We start from the raw sequence: 22,175 nt of genomic DNA on the forward strand, positions 1-22,175 counted from the left end.
GAGGCACGGGCGGCCACTCTGGAGGACAGGAGGGGGAGGAGAGAGGCTGGAAGGCCAGGCGGAGCTGTGGGAGAATCAACAGTCTGGGGTCACGTCCAAAAAGAGGAGAAGAGCCCAGCCCGCCTGGCTCAGTGGTTGAGTGTTGACCTATGAACCAAGAGGTCACGGTTCAATTCCCGGTCAGGGCACATGCCCAGATTTTGGGGTCAATTCCGGCGGGTGAGGGAGCATGCAGAAGGCAGTCAATCAATGAGTCTCTTTCATCATTGATGTTTCTATGTCTCCCTCTCCCTTACTCTCTGAAATCAATATTTAAAAAAAAAAAAGGAGAAAGCTTCGGCTAAGGGAGAATCACCAGTGTGGCACCTGCCTCAGAGAGGAAAGGGAAGAGGGAGACAAAGACCAAGGCCTTCCATGATTAAAGAATCCTCGGTGAGACAACAAAGGGCCATTTCCACAGAGGGCTCTGGAAGGAAGACAGGTGTGGAAATGACTGTGTGTGGGCGAGAGGAGGCTGCAGAAACTGACCTCTTGTTATAGGTAAAGGCGGGAGACCAACAGGACCTTAGCTGAGAAGCAGGAATTACAGGCATCAGCGAAGACTGTCTTCTAGCCCCCGATGCACGCACAGCAGAGGGGGCATTGGGAGGATGGGGCCACTTGGGTCTCTGTACCAGGGAGCGGCCCAAGGGGACGATGAGAAGGTGACAGCCTAGAGCAGCAGTGAGCCACTGAGCAGAGCCCGGTCCCTGCGGGTGTCTGAGCTGTGAAATCCATACAAACCTCAGGGACCAGAGTGGCCCAGTGAACTGTCACTGAGGAGGTAGGAGGAGCTGCTTGTTGGAGGTGACAATGATTGTACGACACAAGCATAGGGCTGCAGCCCCTGTCAGCCATCCCCTGCCCACCCTGCACTCTCTCCTCTGCTCCACATCTGTCCGCCTCCCTATCTCCCCTCAACTCCTCCAGGGACAGTCACACTGACGGCACAAGCTTTCTGTGAAACAGATCAGAGACATGACAGGCGTGGAGGAGTTCCCTTACCTCCCTTCCCAGCATCAAGCCTGCACAAGTGTTTCCATGTGACCAACCCCACAGGCCCAGGAGAGTGAGAACTCAGCAGGGGTCCCCGCTAAGACCTCCAAGGCCAGTCAGGGGACTGCACGTGGAGCCAGGGAGTAGAGCAGCCCTGAGCAGGGGTGGAGGGTCACAGAATGTTCCAGAACACACAGGAGCAGAGGAGGTTTTACAGAGGGCTGTGATGACTGGGTGGGGAAGACAGGAATAGGGAGAAGCTTACCATTAGTTACCAAAGAGCAGTAACAGTGGACCCGACGGGGTTTAAAAGTCAAGAAGAAAGAGTTACCAGGGGAACCTGTGTGTCTGAGATCAGGTTCCTGTGCATTTGCTCCTTCCATTTTACAGACTGTGTGTTCCTCAGGCATTGGGATCATCTTTCTCTCTCTCTTTTTTTAAAATATATTTTTATTGATTTTTTACAGAGAGGAAGGAGAGGTATAGAAACATCGATGAGAGAGAAACATCGATCAGCTGCCTCCTGCACACCTCCTACTGGGGATGTGCCTGCAACCAAGGTACATGCCCTTGACTGGAATCGAACCTGAGACCTTTCAGTCCACAGGCCAATGCTCTATCCATTGAGCCAAACCGGTTAGGGCGCTCTCTCTCTCTCTCTCTCTCTCTCTCTCTTTAATGCTTTTATTGATTTTAGAGAGAGAGGAAGGGAGAGGGAGAGATAGAAACATCAATGATGAGAGATAATCATTGATTGGTTGCATGTGCCCTGACTGGGAATCAAACCGTGACCTCCTGGTTCATAGACCGAGGTTCAACTACTGGCCAGATCATCTCTTGTACTTCTGTCTGCCTAAATCACATGTGGTAGGTTCTTGGTAGGCGTTTGCTGATTGCTAAGCTGTGACCGCAGCAGTGACAAAGGGGAGGAGGTCAGCAAAGGGAATGACACTGGGAGCATGTGGAGGAGAGTGGGCCTGGCACGAGGGAACCTCTTCGGAGAAGGCCAGAGAGGGTGCCTTGGGGACTCAGGACAGCTTTGAGTCCTCAGGGCAGCGGTGGTCAGCTTCTCTGCTGTAAGTGGGGACATGGTGGGCAGAGCGTACGAAGAACAGGGATGGTGTGCCAGCCTCCGGAGGTCACTGTGCCAGGGAATTCACAAGAAGAAAGAAAGGAAGGCCCCACAAAGGCCCAGCAGGATTAATGGGGCCGGCCAGCTCTGCTGAGACCAGGGTTGCAGTTTGGTATTTAATTTACCCACAACAATGACTGGTAGTCCTGGGACAGGTGCAGAGGACAAACTTGTCACTGCAAACAGCTGAAGTGCCTGACCTCAGCGTCCAAGTGGGCAAGGGAAGGGGTTGCAGGTGACAGCTAATGGGACTGCTAGTGCAAAGAGACTGAGCGGGTGCAAGTGCAGGTGAGACGCGAGACAAGCTCAGGGGACGTGGGGAGGGGGAGGCTGGAGAGAAGGAGTGGCAGGTCAGCAAATGGCAGGTGGAGGGGCCAGGTGTGACCCTGCTGCTGAGGGGCGGCTGAGTGTGGGACACCAAAGGCAGGCTGACCACCAACGTGGGGAGAAGTCTGCCAGGCAGAGAAACTACATTTGTCCACCTGTCTGTCCCCCTGAATGATCAGATCGGAGCCAGTACCTATTATCTCTGCTCCCTGTACCTGTTATGATGGCCCTCAACCAGGAAGTATTTGTTGAATGACCCCATTTGACCTCCACAACAATCTCCTGATGCACATCTCATTTCCTCTGGTGTGCAGATGTGCAAAGACAGAAAGGCTCCAAAGAGAATGAGCTGGGCTGTCCTCTAGACCTGCTCCAGGACCTGCCCCAGGAAAAGGTGGTCATCAAGAAAAACCATCAAAATGCTTATGAAACTGCAATGATTCAGGAAGGGCGGCGTTTCCTTCCCTGGAGAATCTTAGGCTGAGCCTAGACGAGCATATGCAGGATGATTCAGACCAGATCCTGAGATCGGGAGACAACCTAGTGAACTCCTGTAACCCTGCGGGAGAGAGAAGCTATGAGCCTTGGGGTCTGTTTTATTTTCAACAAGAGTTAAATAATCAGATGAGCCGAACAGTGGATGTTCCCATTTTGTTCCTGTTCACAGTTTTCTGAACTACGATCCACACAGGAACATTACAGAGATGCTATCACCCACTGCCCATCACCAGATGGGGGGAGGGCCCCTCCTTACAAGACACGGGGAGAGAAGCTGATAATCAGATCATCAGACAATCCTATCAGGGCTGGAGCCGGATGGTGCAAACAGGCCCTCTGCACAGAGGCACGCATTAGAATGAGCTAGATCTGAGGCCTTGGGTGAGTCCTGAGAGAATCCACTCACCACAGAAAACACCCAGCGCCAGGGAAGAGCCGCCTTTCCGAAAAGCAGCGGGAGGCCGCTGGGGCCACAGAGCGGGTGAAGGAGACCTTGGAGCTCTCAGAGAAGGGATAAACAGAGTTCTGACCCACCCATTTAAGAAAAAAATAAATCCTCCCTGCTTGGCATCCAAAATATTCCTTATCCTCTTGGGGATAGTAATGGCTATAGAAGAATTAGAAGGATTTTTTCTTTTTCTAAAGAGAAATGCAGGCTTCTTTCCTTTCCCAACCAGCCCTTCAGCACTCAGGCGGACCCTGCCCGCCACCCCCCCCCACCCCCACCCCCTCGCCCCTGTGAATCAGCTTCCCTCTGGGCCCCCAGGCCACTCGCACCTCCTGCCTTTGGGAGAACAGGCACTGCAGCTCTCCTTGGGATGTTCATGCCTTAGGTCAGTGGTTCTCAATCTTCCTAATACCTCGACCCTTTGATACAGTTCTTCATATTGTGGTGACCCCCAACCATAAAATTATTTTCGTTGCTACTTCATAACTGTAATTTTGCTACTGTAAACAATATGTAATTATATATGTGTTTTCCGATGGTCTTAGGCGACCCTGTGAAAGGGTCGTTCGACCCCCAAAGGGATCGTGACCCACAGGTTGAGAACCGCTCGCTGCCTTAGGTGCTCAGCAAGTTGGGTGAACCGCAGAGATGCAAAGACGAATGGCTGGGTCCTCCTACATTGGAAGATGATGGAACAGGAGAGAGAATGAAAGCCCATTTATTCCATTTCCATTTCAGACTGTTGTGGGTTTGGGGTTTTTTTCTTGAAAATTAAAAAAATAAATAAAAGGGGGTGGAGGGATTAAAAAAATGCACCAAACCTACACTAGCAATTACAAGGGAAGCTGGAAGGAGGGCAGTGGGCGGCCTTGAGGCGAACACCCTCCCATGAGACGCCTCAGACTGCTCTTCTCACACAAAGCTCCAAGTTTCCAACTCCTGGGAGCCTCAGAGAGGTGCGGGCTCCTTTAAGGCCTTTCCAGACCTGCGGCACCTTCTCAGGTTACATCATCCCTGGTCTTCTCTGGTTTCCTTCCTCCTTACTCACTGAGGCCTCCACTTTCTTTTTCCACTCTGGACGCTACTTTCTTTTCCAGCACAATTATTCTCAGCCTTGAACTGCGTGGGGCAGAACTCAGAAAAGCAGGTTGGTTCAGTGGAGCTGTCTCCATTTCTCATTTTTTCCACCTTCGGAGTTCAGACAAGCGTAGAGGTTCTTGGACCTGGCTGCCCATCAGAATCACCTGGGAGCTTAAAAACAAAAATACCTCCGGGCCTTACCTCGGACCAGTTAAATCAGAACCTCTGGGGTAGGAGCAGGGCTGGGAATCAGGATGTTTTTAAAGTTCTCCAGATGATTCTAAATTAAGAACCGGCTGGGCTAGATCTTTATCAGATTTTTATTTATCGTTCTGCTGGAGTTCAGCCCCTGCCTAGACAGCCACTAGAAGGAATCAGTTATGTGTCCTTAAACAAGGTCTATTCACTAGGTTTGGAGTGGGGTTCAGAAATGCATTTTCAACTCCCCCCCCCCAAGTGATACTGATGCAGGGGGTCCAGGAACCCCACACTGAAAAACAAATGTGCAAATCATCTTTGATAGTACCCCAGCTGGGCTTAGTTTAGTCAAACTATCCATATTTTGTGAGAGGTATTATCCCCAAATTGCAGGTGCTGTGATAACGACAATGGAGAGAACAAAATATAGAGCCAACTGGGTCCTCCATCTATCAGAGCAGCTAGGATTCTGATCATAAAAGTGTAAACATGGATTTCCTGCCTTATTCTCATGTGGTATGAAAAGTCTATTTTTGGCTATTTATACTCTTTTGAGCGTATGTCACTACTCTTAACATCTTCAATAACATCCTGGTTAATGATCAACTGGCATGTAAATGGGGTCCCCCCCACACTCCCCCCGCCTCTTCTCTCAACTATTCTTTCATCTTCAACAAAACAGGCCAATGCCTGTCCCAACCATGTCAGTTACATGGCGATAATGTAAATGCTTCCCTGCTTCTCTCTGTACTGCCGCCCAGGTCATCAGCGGCTGGAGATGCCTTCACCATTCCTCTCTGCTGCTTGCATTCTACTTGGATGCCAAGGCTGGGCCTCAACCTCACAGCTCTTGTGCTGGGCAGTCTCCTTTGGCCTCCCAGATCCATTCTCCACTCTTCTCTGCCCTCCTCTGTATCCCAGGAGGGTGACTTTGAGGGACCACATCGTCTGAGCTCTCTTGCCCTCTGGCTTCTGACTGGAATAGCCAACAAGAGGGTGGGAAGAAGAGGCCAGAGTACTTATTCCCTTGCTCTCTCCCCACCTGGTTGCTGCAGTTCTGGCTCTGGCTGAGTTTCTCTGTCGTCATGGCTCCCACCAGGCTTCCCCTCACCGCACAGACCAGGGATAGTGACAGCTTCGTGTGATGGCTAGGCCCTAGGTGCTTCACCATATCTTGCTGACTCCCTTAATTCTCTAGAAATCATTTTTTCATTCAATTCTGTTGATTCAACTCTTTGAGAGTTCCATCTATTTCCTGCCAGGATACAGCTACAGTGAGATCTTTCCCAAGAACCCAACTCACCCAATCCTGAGAGATCAGTCACAGCCGCCTCAGGGCATGGGTAGCAAGGATTACGTGCATGGATGGTACACAGAAAGGGTCCCTCAAGTAGTCTAATCTGGCTGCCCACTCTGGGCTCTCCCAGCCAACCGCCAGGTATACCAGCCCCTGTCAATCAATGTGCCACAGTCAACTTTTACTTCTGACTTAACTGAGCAGTTCTGACACTACTTCTGAAAGAGCAGCACTTGTTACTGCATGACCCTCCCTAAGCACTCCTTGCCTTGCCAGTCACAACCAAGGGACAGCCAATCCAGCCAGCAGCCAACCAGATGACTCTCTCAGGTTTTCTATCGAAGAAACTCAGCGACTGACAAGAGTCAGGGTGTGAGAGTTGCTCGATGCAGTTTAGGGTTGACGGCCAGGATGGTCCATGAGAAAGCAGGTAGAAGACAGAAGGTGATGCTCTCACCGGTTTGGCTCAGCGGATAGAGCGTTGGCCTGCGGACTCAAGGGTCCCGGGTTCGATTCCAGTCAAGGGCACATGCCCGGGTTGCAGGCTCGGTCCCCAGTAGGGGGCGTGCAGGAGGCAGCCAACCAATGATCCCCTCTCATCATTGATGTTTCTCTCTCTCTTCCTTCCCTTCCTCTCTGAAATCAATAAAAATGCGTTAAATTAAAAAATAAAAATAAAAAAGACAGAGGGTGGGAGAAGGACCCTGGAGACTAAGTGGGACCATTTGGTTTGTAGACGATTCCCAGCTCTGGCTCCTCTGAGGCCTTTCTGTATCTGTTCCTGTGCCTGTTCCTACACTGCCCTGCCCTTCACCCGAATAAGGTTGGGTAAGCTTATGATTCATGCACCAACAAGCCTGAAACAACAGTCCTGTTCTTATGAGAACTCACTAAGCCCACTGTGGGAATTGGGGCAGGGACCTTGTAGTCATGGAACCTTCTAGACACCTGGATTAAATCTCGGAACAAATGAAGATACAAGGCTGCCGTGGTCTAAGAAGTCTGGGGACACATCAGAGGGATGCCCCATGGGACAGAGAGAAAGAACTTCTACCACATTCAGAGAATGTATCAGGGGGAAAAAGTAACATAGAGAAGAGTTCAGGAGCAACTGAACGTAGAGAAAAAGCTGAGACCAATCACAGGGAAGGTGGCAATGGAGCAGGAACGGGGACTTTTGTTGTTCTGAGAAGGCTAAGGGGTTTTGTTAGAGAAAAGCCAGGATCACGAAAGTCTTCAGAGCTGGCACTGGGACCCTTCTTTTTGCTAAAGGTGGGCACAACATTGGCAAAGCACCGGATGTACTACATCTGTCGCTTGGTGAGGCCTTTTTCTTCTCCTATTTGGCCACTGAGGGAGTCTGACCTCTCTCTTTCCCAGATGGACCAAGGACCCATTTCAGAAATAATAAAGGGTCAGACCTAGAAGCCTGGTAACCTTCATTCTGGTGACCTCCAAGGCAGGTATAGCAAAGGTTACTTGTTTACTCAACATACTTAATGAATTTGTATTGTGTGCTCAGACACAATGCAGAGTGCCTCTTGAACACACTGCCATACTGCATCGTCCTAACTCCTCTGCAGAATAGGGACAATCTATTAGCTCCACACCACAGATGGGGAACTAAGCACCACGGGATTCAGTAATATTTCCAAGGTCACACAGCTGGTAAGTGACAGAGCTGGGACACAACCCCATGTTGCCTCTCTACAAAACCCATTTTTTAACCTCTCTGTTTCTGTCTTTGCCCCTTCAGAGCTAATAGTCTAATGAGAGAGAGGTAAGTAAACCACTCCTGGTCATGATCTGCCTTCCCAAGTAAGAAACAGGACACCCGCAGTCAGGGGCGGGGCCTTGCTCCAGGACCACGTCTTAGACTCTATTTCTTGGCTTAGTCCTGAGAACTCAATAAATGGTTTTGCTGCTGATGATAATGACAATATTGATAAGAGTATCAGTCAGCACCTAGACGTCTGACTACTCATCCTTTGCTATGCTAACTGTCTAGACCTGCTGATCAGGAATGAATAAATGAATGAACAGATAATAAACAGGGGCAGCTTGCTCTTGTCACTGAAGATCCCTGTAATTCTATGTCTACCTCTTAAACCCAATTTATTAATAGAAAAGAGAACACATTTATGATAAACTCTTGTCTCTGATTGGCCATGACCACATTTATTATGTAAATGAATGAGAGGAAACATGCGGGCACTGGCCTGTGTCTGGACTGGAGGAACAGAATGGTACCCAATATTAACAGCAGCAAAAGCAACAGCAGTAACAAGCCTAGTCAGTGAGCTACCTGGGCACGGAACTGCAGCCTACAAGACACCACTGTCATCTCAATTATGGACTCACCTCTACCTGAAAACTGGGAAGGGCTCCTAGCCTGTTTCCACACAAGATTACAGCTATACAGACAGCCTTTTTCCAAAATTTACCCTTCGCTATAAAGATCACTATAGGAGCGGGCTGGAGGGGGTCAATGCGGGGGAAAGGGAGGACATAAGTAATACTTTCAACAATAAAGATTTTAAAAAAAAGATCACTTGAGAAGGGGCCTTAGCCCTCAGACCCTTTTCCACGGCATAATAGCTCTCTCTATAGGAAATGGTTTCTTTGCTTCCAACCTAAACCCTTCGTAAGTGTTAAAGTTTATATCTTCTTAAGCAAAAAAGAGACAGCATCTGCTCCATGTTGTGTAGCAAATATCGTTTGAGGCTGAAAGGGCGAGGACTATGCCCTCCATCTTGCCCCAGGGAAAGGGCTACACCCTCCATCTTGCCCAGGGTAAGGTCTATGCCCTCCATCTTACCTTGGCCATGTGCTTGGCAAGGCTTCTTCCCAGAAGCCCAAGCCTCTGCTAGCCATACCCAGGACTTCTTTAAACTAACCAATGACAATCAAGGGAAGTCGCCATAGATATGACCACATCCTGTGTAACGAGACACCAACTTGCGCCTGGCCAATCGGCAGGCCAACAGTCCTTTCTCCTCCAACCCCCTATAAAACCTCTCTCCACACAGAGTTCTCTCTCTCTGCCACTTGGCTTGCCGTTGCCTCGGTGAGTGTGGTCGGAGAGCCGAACTAGTTCGAATAAAGACTCTTTGCTTTTGCATCGGACTCGGCTGGCTCCCTGGTGGGCTTTTGGGGATCTTGAAATCTGGGCATAACAGAGGCTAGTAAGTCTGCCCTCAGACAAAATCATTTCCATTTCTTTAACTTTTCTCCTGGGTGTTTGGAATGTGGCTCCTCTTCAAGTTCCTCTAAACATGGACTACACAACAGCAGGGCTTGGAATTAGAAATCGAACACCAGATTAGAAACGAGGCACCTGTTGGCCCTGCCTCTTACTGGCCTTGTGACTTTGGGCAGATAGTGACTGCCCAGCCTTTGTCTCCTGTAAGAGGAAAGGAAGACCTCTGCTCAGGAGCACGGGAAGGGGAAAGCAGGCGGGATGGTCTCAAGCCACCCATGAGCAATATGTGATACAAACTTGAAAGAAAATGTGATGAACTGGACTTTGCATTCGAGATCCCTAGGTCTTCTATTTCTAAATGAAATAAACTCTCCGACTCCATGGGTGTGTTGGTTGTTTCTGAGCTTGTTATATGTGGCTGCACAGAGTCCAAAGGCGTGTGCTGAAACTTGTTGACTAGAATAAAGGGTATGCAAACATATATGTGTCTCTGAATGATGGAAATTCCTGGAATGTTAGCACACACATACACACACACACACACTCATAAACGACCTGTAAGAAGTTAGATCTTTTTCTTTATATACTTCCAAAATACTCAAAATATTTTTTATCATAAGCGTACATTACTTGTATAATCCAAAAAAACCTAAATGTTATAAATAATGACAACCGCAACCACATCAAAAAGGTTAGTTGAAAATTATAGGTCTAGATCTAGGGCTGCCATGCCATGATAGGAATAGGATGATACAGCCTTCAAATTCCCCAGTCACTGTTCAATCCATATTTGCTGAGTGCTCAACACTCAACATTAACCACTTACTACCGATGGCATCATGTGAGACCAGGGGCTGGCAAACCACAGCCGGTGAGCCAAATCCAGCCCACCACCTGCTTTCACAGGGTTCCCTCGGAGCACAGCATTATTCATTTATGTGTTGTCTGTGGCTGTTTCTGTGCTCAAACAGCCCAGCTGAATAGTTACAACAGAGACTATGTGGCCTGCAAAGCCTAAAATATGTACTATTTGGCCCTTTAGAGAAAAAGTTTATTGGCCCCTGAGTTAGACAACGAGGGTTCAATATGGAGCAACAAGAGCCCTGGGCCCTGCCCTCATAGTCCTTAGAGTCTAGTGGGTGGAAGTCAATTAGTCACACAAATAAATGTATAATTGCAACATGCTAGCAACAAAAAGGTATGTTTGGTGCTGCTAGAGAGTGTTCCCGGTGGTTGACCTGGTTGGGAATACCATGGAAGACAATAAAACAAAAACAAAAATAGCAGGTACAAAGTCCTTATGATGGAAATTTAAACCCAAAAAAAAATTTTTTTTTAAACAAACTCAGAAATAAGCCAAAGTGGCTAGAGGTAAAAGCCTGACAAGGTCTGTGACACCAGATAAGGCAAGGAGGGGGAAGGGAGACAGAGCAGGAAGGACTCCGGAGACCACGATAAGGGCTTATCTTTATCTGAAGGAAAGTGGGGAGTCTCCAAGCGTTTCCAGTGAGACTGTTGGGAGACATTGATGGGATTAGTGCTTGGAGAGGATTTCTCTGGCTCCCAGTGGAGAAAGGCTAGGGGAGACCCAGGGGCTAACCAGGCAGGAAGCTCTTCTGCAGAGAGGGCTGGACGAAGATGATGGGAGCTAGGACCTCAGAATGCAGATGGTAGGGGTTGCAGGGGTGAAGTCCGTCCAGCTGAGGTGCAGAAGCAAGGTCATCAATCATCCCAAACGGACCACTCAGACGTGAAGGAATTGTCCGATGTTATCATAGGTACCAGGGTTCAGATGTGGTAGAGACAGCCAAGAATGAGGAAAGGCCTTTCATGACTCATAAACTCTGCTTTCCTTCCCCTAAGTCTCTGTGTGTCCTGATGATGGGGGAAAAGAGACATTTTGGGGGGCTAGCAATCTGAATCTAGTCACTGCTCCTTTAATTGTCTGGTCCTGCAAGACCTGTTTACTCCCACTTTAGAGAGGCCTTAAACCTTCCCCAGACAAAGTTATCAGTGCTGGTGCCAGGCCAGGCCTTTGGTTGAGGTCTCAAAGCCCCAGCACATAGGGCTCTTTAAGAACTTGCAAAGGGAACCGGAAAAACCCCATATTTGGGAGACAAAGGACTGAAAAAAGTATAAAAAGGGAAAGCTTCCTCCATGTTTTTTGCACAGAATTTGAAAGACATTTTTCTCTGGGCCCGTGCATAATAATAATAAAGTGTAACTCCATTTCTCTAAATGTTGCTTGGTTCTTCTCCAGTCTTCTGTAACACTGAGACCATGGTGGATGCCCAATCTTTCAGAAACATAAATAGTGGCCATTTCCTCACAAGGTCCCTGTTCAATCATGTATCGTGGTCAGTTGGTTCAACAAAGTGATGTGTGTGGATCAACTTCTGCACTAAGAAGTTATAAACACTAAGATAATGGCCAGGAGATTTCCTGAAACCAACATTGCCATCTCCCAAACACTTAGCAAAGGCTCATTTACCATGCTGGGTGGAAGCCAGGTGACCTGGGACTATGACAGATGTCAGTGTTGTAGGCAGTTAGACAGACAGAAACGGAGCAAGAATGATGGGCCAGGTACAGAAGGTCATCAGGGTGGAAATTTCCAGGTGCTTAACAATGGACAATCAATTGCAGGGTGGGAACTCTCCCCAGGGTAACTTTCCCTCCCCTAGCATATTGCTGATCAGCTGATCATTCGGTTTGGACCCCCTCCCTGGCCTTTCCTTCCTAGAGATAACATCTAGGCCTCAGTTGTATTTCAGTTCCAGGCCCAGATAAACAACAAAACCTGCCACAGGTGACATCAGGACCAGCTGCATTGAATACTGACCCCCATCAATCAAACAGTGGAGATCACAACCCTGAAAGCACACACTTGGAAAACTACTGAATATTCTATTGAGATCTTCCCTGGGACCTCCCCTAAAATCTATACCCCTAAAACCCTTAGGACAGAGGACCTCCTGGGAGCAAGCTACTGCCTTTCCCTTCCCTCCCCCTGGCAAGTTACCATTAGCTTCCTCACTCCCCAGCTCCAAGGGCCCTTCCTTTACCTCTGGAATTTGTTTGCTAAGCCCATTTATTCCAGGAATTGCTTTATCTACCTCTGTAATTTACCCAATACATGTTCTCTTACAGTTGGGTCTTGCTCTGAATTCTTTCCCAGCCAGAACCCAAGCTCCAAGGTTCTGAACCCGGGTTTGGTCTGACCCCACCGGTCAGACACCTGGTGCTACTCCCACCGCCTCCAACATAAGGACTTGCACAGGGGAGGGACTTCGGGTTGCTACCAGTCATAAAGGGAAAGGGAATGTCCGCACTTTCAGGAGGCCGGGAGGTCTGAGTGGGAGCAAAGGCCCTCTTCTGGCCCAAAGTGGGGCTTCCTGCTTTACTGGGCTAAGTTTCAGAATGTGCTGTCAGCTGACTTAACTTCCCTGGGGACACGAGCTGGGTGCATGGGAGGGGCTCCTGAACGGACTGGGCTGAAGGCTGGGTGAGTGGGTCTCCATCTCTGCTCCAGAGGAGGGTCTGTGTAGGGTGTGGTTTGCCCGCTCCTTCCCCTCGGGCAACTGGCATCTGGTCAGGAGCTGGGCTCACCTCGGGCTCAGGTACTGTACCCAACCCACCTCCAGCAGCAATAGGCCTACGCCCCCACAAGTGCAAGCACCCCCTTATTCCCACCACACTCACTGTGACCCAGGGGACAATACTTGTTTGACAGAGTTTTTAGATGATCCATTCCCCTCCACCCCAAGCTGGTGCCTTAAGGAGAATGTCTGAGAGCACAACCACCATAGGACGTGCTCACCACAGGCGAGAATAGAGCAACATTGCAGAGGGCGGCAACAGCACCCTCAGCCAATGCAGCACGAAGGTACACCTGCGGCTGTGAGCATCTGGCACTCGTGGGCATGGAGCTATGATGCTCTATAAAATCCTAGAAAATAGATGTGTGACCTTTCGAAAGAGGAACTTCATTCAGGAGAGCTAAAGAGGAGTTCTCCTATTACAGTAATGGGTTTGGTAACATGAAGTATGGTACCTATTTGCTTTGTTTAACAATGGACAGGTTATTTTGACTTTCTGAATTATATAAATCATCCTATTCGATTAAATGCCTTATTGATTGTAATGTGAATATCCCATGGGTTGTGGTTATACTAGTCTTAGAAAGCACATTTTCCTTTACCTGGGAAGGACAGCACAGTTATCCCAAGGTCAGAGGGCTCCAGTTAACGTATCCTTGTTGACTCAGTGTTCCAGAGACCCAAAACTGTAATTTAGATAGCATGCCTAAGTTTAACCCAGGTTCCTCATTCCAGACCTGAGGGCTCTAGATAATGTGTTTCTGTCAATTCAGTGACCCCGAGACCCAAAACTACAATTAACATGCTGCTTCTGCTTCTGTAAACTGCTTTTTTGCAAACCAGGTTCCTCATTCCAAACCTTGAGATGTAATCAATACCTTCGTGATTTTTTTGCCTATATAACCCTGGAGCTGCGACCATCTTGTTACTGTGAGATTTGGGAATGACCCCTCATAGTCCCGGATTGCAATAAATGTGACTCTTTCATTCGACTTCTTGAGGCGTCCTTCTGTGATTCGCCGGGTACCTTACAACAAACAGAGGCAGCTGCATATGTTCTCTAGTGTCAGGCAACTTGAGTTCAAACCCCAGTTCCGCCGCTTCCTAGCCCCATAAAAAATGGAATAACTGAACCTCTTTGTGCCTCCGTTTCCTCCTCTGCCTGAGGAGGATAATAATAATAGCACCTATTTCCTACAGTTGTTGTGAAGACTGAGATTACATGTGGGGGGAAATGCCTAGGACAGGGCCCAGTATGTGGTAAGTACCCAGCGAGCCCTAGAAGCTCCATTGAACACCTGAAAGCACCTCACACTTTAGCTCCTCTCACCCCGGCCTCCCCTTTAGTATCCTCATCTTATTCATGGCCATGCCATTCTTCCAGTCGTCCGGCCAAAGTCCTTGAGTCATCTGTGACTCCTTCCTTTCTCTCACCCCAAAGACTCTTGGTTCTTTCTTCAAAAATAAATCCAGAACTAGACTGCCATTACCCTGGTCCAAGCCACCATTGCCTCTTGCCAGATTATTGAAATCTCCTATCTGGTCTCTGCTTCTGTCCTGAAACCCATACAGTCTGCTCTCAATGTGGCAACCGAAATGATGATATTCAAATGTTAGTCAGGTCACATCAAAACTCTCTGCTCAAAGCTGGTACAGTGGCTTCCTGTCTCACACGAGGTAAAAGCCAAATTTCCTACATATAACGCAGAGGCGAGATCTACCATTTCCCACCCCACCTGTCTGACCTCATCTCCTGCCATTCACCTCATTTATCCTTCTCTAGCTGCACTGGCCTCTTCAAATACGGAGGAACACTCAGGCCCCAGGGCCTTTGCACTTGCTGTTCCCTCTACCGAACAACCTTCCCCCAGATACCTGCATGTCTGGTTTTGTCACTTGCTTTGGGTCTGTACACAGAGTCACCTTTTCCTGGGTAACTCATATCCTTCTACCGTGCTTTATTTTTCTCCTTCGTACTTCCTACTATTTACTAAGCTATGCCTTTTATTTATCTTATTGCTTATGTCCTCTATTAGATATTAAGCTCCATGAAAGCAGGGATTTTTGTCCGAGTCACTGATCTATTCCCAGGGCCCAGAACAGTGCCTGGCACATAGCAGGTCCTGGAATAGACATTTGTTGATGAATTAACCAATGGAGGCTCCAGGGCTTTGTGAAAGCATTAGGTAGTCCTGCCAACTGAAGGTCAGTCAAAACTCAAGACCATAATCCTCACAGTTAAGGTGCAAGCCAATGGGAACATGTCATTTAATTTACATTTCTGAACACTATTCAGCTATCTGTTTACTCAGCAAAACAAAATGTGCCCTTATTTTCAGTTTTGATTAAAAATATAAAATGCCCTCAGCTAGACTCTTGATTGAACCACTCTTCCGTCAGGCACAGAAGTAAATGCATGACTGGAATACTAAGTGGTGCTTCCCTATTTGGTTCACCCTATGAGGTGGTTTCTTCTTTATTCCCCCTTCCTTTCAGTGGCCGCATAGATATATCAGCAGGCAACCAATTATCGCTGCCATAGATGTCAGGTTCTATGGAACAAAAGGGCATGTGACCAAGCAGGAGACATGATATGCAACTTGAAGGAGAAAACATTCTCGAGCTAACAGTAATTCTAGGAGCAAGACCAGACCACAGGAAGTGACAGCTACTGGCAAGTGGGAGGACTTATTTTTTCCAATTTTCACTTGTCAAGCCGACAGTGTAAGAGAAAGAGAAATCTGAAACCCAAAGAACAAAATCCTTATGTCTCAAGGTAAGCACCATTCAATCACCATCAGCTAATAACGAGCTAGCGGCAATCCGAAGGTGGGATTTTCAGAATGGTATGTTAGAAGGAAAGCCACAAATCATCCACAGAACTGAGCATAGTAACTATAAAACGTGGAGTTGTATGAATGAGTTAATTTGTGAAGACCTTTGCACCTCGTAGGGATCAATAAACAATAGTTCCTTTCCTGGACTGTGCAAATTTAAGCCTGAACTGAAAGAATGGTGTACAGATCTGCCACCCCTGGACTGTTTCAGGACAAAATGTCCTACAATGATCTGCCAATATAGGGCAAGTACCTTAACTTGCTCCTGAAAATAATCGCAAATCAAATGGAAACACTGAAATCAGAGATAAATAAAAAGTCAGAAAGGGAGAAAAATGCAATGAAGAATAGCCCAAGTGCCTCCTGTTTTGTTTTTGGGGTTTTTTGTGTGTGTGTGTTTGTTATTTTTTGCTATTTGCACTCAAGTAAAGAAGAAATTGTGAGCGGCTGACAGGGATTCCTCTGTCAGGTGCTCAGCCTGACCCAGGCTCAGCATAATAGATTGGAATGTAATTGCTCACTGCTTGTTTTGTAACAACACACCTCTATAAGTGTATGATGTCTTCTATCTCTGACACAATCAGAAGAGGCCTGATGTTGGAATAAATTAGACAGTGTGTCTAACAGTTTCAGGGTGTGTAAGCAAGAAGCCACTGGTGGAAATTAAAGGTCAAGAACTTAAGGTCAAGAACTAAGCTGTGACAATGATTCACATACATTTACTAAGATTTGAAATGATCTCACTGGGCCTCACCTCTACTATGAAGAAAATGTTATCTACCTCACAGTATTTTTGTAAGTTGAAATAATTGTACGTGGAATATAAAGCCAGATACTTCTGGTATTCGTGTTTATAAAACGATAGTCTTATATGTTGGCATGAACTGACAATGTACTTTAGAAAGGCATCACTGGCACCTCATCCACAAAGTCTCCCCCTAAACGGAAAGGAGTTGAGAAACTAAATGGTTTGAGGCTCCCTGTACTAAACCAGACCCAGGTCTCAGGTCTCTGGAGTCTTGGAATCTTGACTGGACACCTCCACACCACTGGCATCAAGCTAACAGGAACGCATTTTCTCTTCTCATCTTCTCTCTCTCTCTCCCTCTCTCCTTCTCCCCATTCTCAATTTAAAGGTGACCATAAAACCTAAGGCAGCTGTTTTCTCTGCTTCATTTTAAATATATATATATATACATATATATATATATATAAAATTGACTTCAGAGAGGAAGGCAGAGAGTCAGAAACATCAACGATGAATCATTGATCGGCCACCTTCTGCACGTCCCCCACTGAGGATCAAGCCTGCAACCTGGGCATGTGCCCTCGACCGGAATCAAACCTGGGACCCTTCAGTCCGCAGGCCAACGCTCTATCCACTGAGCCAAACTGGCTAGGGCTCTCTGTTTCATTTTAAAGTTCTCATTCTGTTCCTCAGAGATCCCATTTAAATTCCTCCAACATGGGCAGACATGGGCTCCTCTGTCTGACACTAAAGAGGTGTCATCCAGAGCAGAGATCCAGATCATTTGGGGTAGCGCTAGGAATGATGGGTAAATGGAGGAAGGTTCCAGCTTCACACATGGAATGTGTTTGTAACAGTGGCTGCTGGCCAGTGACAGGACAAGCTTCTGAAGCAGTAAGCTCCCCCAAAAAAGCTCCAGCTGAACCTCTCACTCGCTGCCTGATTGACCCTAATATCAAATTGTTATTCAATAGTTACTGAGTGCTTTGTACATTCTAGGCACTCGGAATACAAGCATGAGTAAAATGCAGTCCTCAGGGGCTTACACGGGGGAGACAGACACGTAAGCAGGTAATTCTAAAACGATGTCGCCCTGGCTGGTTTGGCTCAGTGGATAGAGCATCAGCCTGCAGACTCAAGGGTCCTGGGTTCAATTCCAGTCAAGGGCACATGCCCAGGTTGTGGGATTGATCCCCAGTATGGGGCGTGCAGGAGGCAGCTGATCAATGATTCTCTGTCATCATTGATGTTTCTATCTCCCTCTCCCTCTCCCTTCCTCTCTGAGATCAATAAAAAAATATAAAAAATAAAATAAAATGATGTGGTAAGCACAACAATAGAGAAGTCATAGGAGCACTGAGAGGCGGACCTAAGTCAGGTGGGCAATTCTTTTTGGAAGAGGTGACACCTTGGCGGTTTTAAAGGATGGAGTAGGGGAGGGAGAAGTCAGAAGCAAGATGGGGGCAGTGTGGAAAGGGCATTTGGGGCAAAAGGAATGACCATGAGCAAAGAAGCCAATGCAGTAAACAATATGGTTTATGAGAGGCACGAGAGGCAGCTGGACAATGCTAGAACCTAACCAGTGAGAATGGGGAGGAGTGAGAAACAAGCCTGGGGCTGGAGACAGGGCATGGGGGCCTTGTGAACTCTGTCCTGTAGGTGTGGGGCAGCCGATTCTTTAAAGGTTTAAAGCACAAGAGTGACTCAGTTTTCGACTTAGGAGTTGTTTTTTCAAAGGGAAACTGCAGGACAGTGGTAAGAGCTACTGAATGGGCTTCAGGAGCCCCAGGGCCAGGGCAGCCCTGCCTGACTCATTACCAATGGCCAGCCTGCAGCTCCTTGGGTCTCTACCTCTTCCTCCCCTGTCTGCTCAGCCTCTCTGTAATGCTGACCTCATTCAAAGGTGATGTGGGCACAGGTGACTCAGTATTCAAACAGCTATGAAGCAGCCAGAAGTCCACACGGAGCCGGGGGCATCCTTCTGCAGTGGGGACCTGGGCAGTGAGGCAGGCCTGGGGAGCTGGCCACAGGGAGGGCGGTCAGGTTTGCTGCAGTGTGCTCCAAAGTTGCCCGCATCTCATCTCGCACCTCCTCCCCCTCCCTCCTGACTTCCTGTGGACCTGTAGTTGTAGTGGGAAAGGAGGGAGGGGGCCACAGCCCATCTCGCAGGGGGAGGCATCAGCCCTGTGACCATTCAGACCTCCCCAGCTAAGAACTCTGGCTCCTGTACTTCTCCAACACGCTGTATGGCTCACCTCCAGAGCCGCCATTTGAACTATTTCCCCTCCTTCCCCAATCTCTTTTACCTCCTTAGTCCCATTCCTCATCACCCACCCCTACCCCCAAAGGCCCAGGCTTGGGTGAGGCTCTGTCCACTTCCTCTCTGCCACCCCTGCTCCTTTGTGACTCCTTCAATAACTGCTGCCTCCCTAAGCCCTCCTTGATTACTCCTTCACACCTGACCCCTCCCTCCCATGATTCCCCTGGACACATGAGTAGACTATAATCCACTCACTTTACAGCTGCTCCAACCACTCCCCACGCTCATCACTAATCCTTGAATCTGCTCTGGAATGCCTTCCTGCTGCGACCTCCCTTCTGAATTCTGCTTCATCCTGGGAAGCACAGCACAAATGTCATCCTGACCCCCAGGCTTTCCCCTATCACCTCCAAGGCAGATTAAACATAATAGGACTTTGTTTAGCTTTATTACATTATGGGGTTTGCTTATGTCATAATAACCTAGTACTCAGGTGCCAGCACCTCTCAGAGAACATTGTATATAGTAACTCATTAAGTTCTCAGAACCACCCTATAATTATCGCCAAGTTTACAGCTAGTCAATGGAAGGACTAATCCACCCAGCATGCTTCACCTGGAGACCAAGAAGCCTTTGAGTTCAAGAGCTTCACTCTATTCTCCTGGTACCCTAAGTGCCTGGCCCACAATAGGGGATCACTAAATGTGTTCTGAATTAAGCTGAAATGTGTTTAGCATGCATTCCTATGCCACCCCCGCATGTATGTTCTGTCTTCCCAAGGCATCCATGAGATCCTCGAGGAGTAAAGACCAGATCTTCTCTTTTCTTCACAGGCCCACAATCACAATGCACAATGAGCTGGAGGATACGGAGAGAGCACAGGGGGTTGGGGGGGGGGGGGCAGTGGGGGGCAAAATAACTTTAGATACTGTATGTCTAAAGTGTGCCCAATTTACAAAGGCGTTTGCACATGCCTGATCTCAGAGGTTCTGACATCAGCAGGGGAGGAAGGTGGGATGGAGGGGAGAAGGTAAGGAGACAGGTGCAGATTGCTTGAGACCTGGGAAAACCTCAGAGTTAGAAATATCTGAATGCGATTACAGAGATTACAATCCAGGCTTCTGAATGAAGCACCTGAAATCAGGTCTCCGGTCCACCCATGTGGCCCTCCCTGCACAGCTGAGGCCATCGTGAATGGGCGGGCTGAGTGGCTCAATTCCTTAGTCAGCTAGGGTGGCCTTGGCAGCTGGGGCAGAGGTAGGTGGGAGGCTGGTGAGAGGTGGAGAACTGGCCAAAGGGGAGGCTGGCTAGCCAGGCCGGTGTGGCTCAGTGGTTGAACGTCTACCTATGAACCAGGAGGTCACAGTTCAATTCCTAGTCAGAGCACACCTGGGTGCGGGGGTCGTGCAGGAGGCAGCTGATCAATGATTCTCTCTCATCATTGATGTTTCTAGCTCTCCCTCCCTCTCCCTTCCTCTCTGAAATCAATAAAAATATATTGAGAAAAGAGAGAGAGGCTGGCTGAGCTGAGGTGGGGCAGCATGTGCTCTCGGGTTCAGCAGGGCCTCTGGGGGCCTCTTGGAGTGTTTGGTTACCCTCCCCAAACGTGACAGAACACCCTGGGACTTGGCATGGTTTCCAAGTAATACAGATATAAAGGGTCAGGAAAAACTGGTTTGTCCTTTGCATTAATTGGAGGTAGTCAATGTTTCCATGTTATTTGTAACTATCCCATTGCATTCCTAAAAGCCTATACTTTTATTGTCCTAGCTCAACACAACTTCAGATAGAATTTACTGGATGTCTGTGCATAAGGGAAGGGCTTTCAGGCTCAGGCGGCCTCTGCAGAAGTCAGCTTTCCCTAGTAGAATGGGCAGTGAACTTCTAGCCAAGAGACCTGCCCAGCTTCCCAGTCAGGCGGTCTTCCCTTCCCCAGGCCTCTTCTTCCTCCTGAGCCTGGATCTCCTCTTTTGCAAAATGGGCATGAAAAGGCCCACCCCCTGCCTCCAAACTGACAATGCCCTGCACCAAGGCCTGTGAGCTCCCAGCCTAGGCTGCCCGCTCATCTGAAGGGTGTCGGCGGCCTGGCTCTCACGCCCCTCACTGCTCAGGAAATGAATGAAGCACTGCAGGCGTCTACGCGAAACAGAGAGAGCCACCTCCGGCCCCTGCGGCTCCAGCGAGGGCTCGAATGTCGCCGAGCTCCTGCGGTGGCGATGACAGGGGCGAGATAGGCTGTGACTACAGGGGCGCAGTGGGTGGATCCGAAACCCGGGCTTCCTGACCCGGGCACTGAGGGCGTGGGGGCTGCTTTTCCCGGTCCCACCCCTCACGGTGGCGGCAAGGCGCCCCAGGGCCCCCACCCCCCCGCCCAGCGCGGGGCTGGGGATCCACCTCCCTTACCTGCGGCTCCACCAGCCAGCGCGGCTCTGCGCCGGCGGGCGCGGGGCGCGGGGCGCGGAACGCCGAGTACACGGGGATGCGGTCCCCGGTGCTATACAGGGTAGCGAAGCGCTCGGTGCCCGCGGAGCGCTGGCAGATCTTCACGTGGCCCTCGGCCGCCAGCCCTTCGGGCGGGGTCCCGGCGTAGAAGAACTGGTCGCATTCGCCGAAGCCGGCGTCCCCCTCGCCCACCAGCCGGCCTTCCAGCGGCGCGCCCAGGGCGAGGAGGCTGCCCAGCGCCAGCCAGCGCGCGGGGCCCATGGCGGCCTCTGCGAGCGCGGCGGGCGGCGCGGGCTGTACGGGTGGCCGGCGGGGAGCGAGGCGCGAGCGGGGCTGGAGGGGAAGTCGGAACCCGGCGAGGCGCGGCTGGGCGATCGCACTGCGGGGGCCGGGCTGGGCGGCCCCGGCGGCGGGGGCGGGTCCGCGTCCTGAGGCCGCGCCTCCCGCGCACCCTCCCTCCCTGTGATGGTGGCTGCAGAGGCCTGCGGCCGGGCCGGGGGATGCGGACAGCGCCCCTGGGCTGCACCCGGGCTCGGAGACGCAGGCACCTGCCGCCGCTCCGGCTCGCCTCCGCAGTCTGCGGGAACGCGCGCTCCGGAGAGATCTGAGCAGTCGCCCTAACCGGAGGCGCGGGGAAGGGACCGTCCCCTGGGCTGGGCGCTGAGCAGAGTCCGGCGCGAACGGCCGCAGGGACCCCTAGGGAGGTGAAGGGGCGGTGTGAGATGCTCAAAGAACTGTATCTCCTTGGGGCAGGTGGGCAGAGACCCTCTAAAATCCGATGAAAATTAGCCTGCCCCGCCCAGCGAATGCTCAGCCGCCTGCACAGGAACACCACGTCCCTGTATCCTTAGCAGATCAGAAGCCTGGAGTTCTAAGAAGTTCCTAAAATGGCAGACAGCACAGCCTTTGTAGTTTATCTGGTGCAAAGCTTAGAAACTAAACCAATACCAAGAAAACAAGGAGGCCAGGGTTGTTAGGTTGGTGGATTCATTGCTTCATTCATCCCACGGAGCGCCTGGGTCAGGTGATAGACAAGGACAGGAGTGAGGAGGACAGCCTAGCAGCGAAGCTT

General features: G+C 49.6%; 1 protein-coding gene across 1 annotated transcript in view; it reads right to left on the reverse strand.

Annotated features, from left to right (window-relative positions):
- ENDOD1 (endonuclease domain containing 1) overlaps positions 1–21,638 on the reverse strand; it is a 35,447-nt gene extending 13,809 nt beyond the window's left edge. Inside the window, exon 1 of the mRNA XM_036324642.1 lies at positions 21,065–21,638. Within this exon, the coding sequence (XP_036180535.1) occupies positions 21,065–21,364 (300 nt within the window). The 5' untranslated portion in view covers positions 21,365–21,638. The remainder of the gene's footprint in view (positions 1–21,064) is intronic.
- Positions 21,639–22,175: the final 537 nt, after the last annotated feature.

The sequence above is a fragment of the Myotis myotis genome, unplaced genomic scaffold, assembly GCF_014108235.1.
Source record: "Myotis myotis isolate mMyoMyo1 unplaced genomic scaffold, mMyoMyo1.p scaffold_m19_p_10, whole genome shotgun sequence".
In the NCBI taxonomy this organism is placed as follows: domain Eukaryota; kingdom Metazoa; phylum Chordata; class Mammalia; order Chiroptera; family Vespertilionidae; genus Myotis; species Myotis myotis.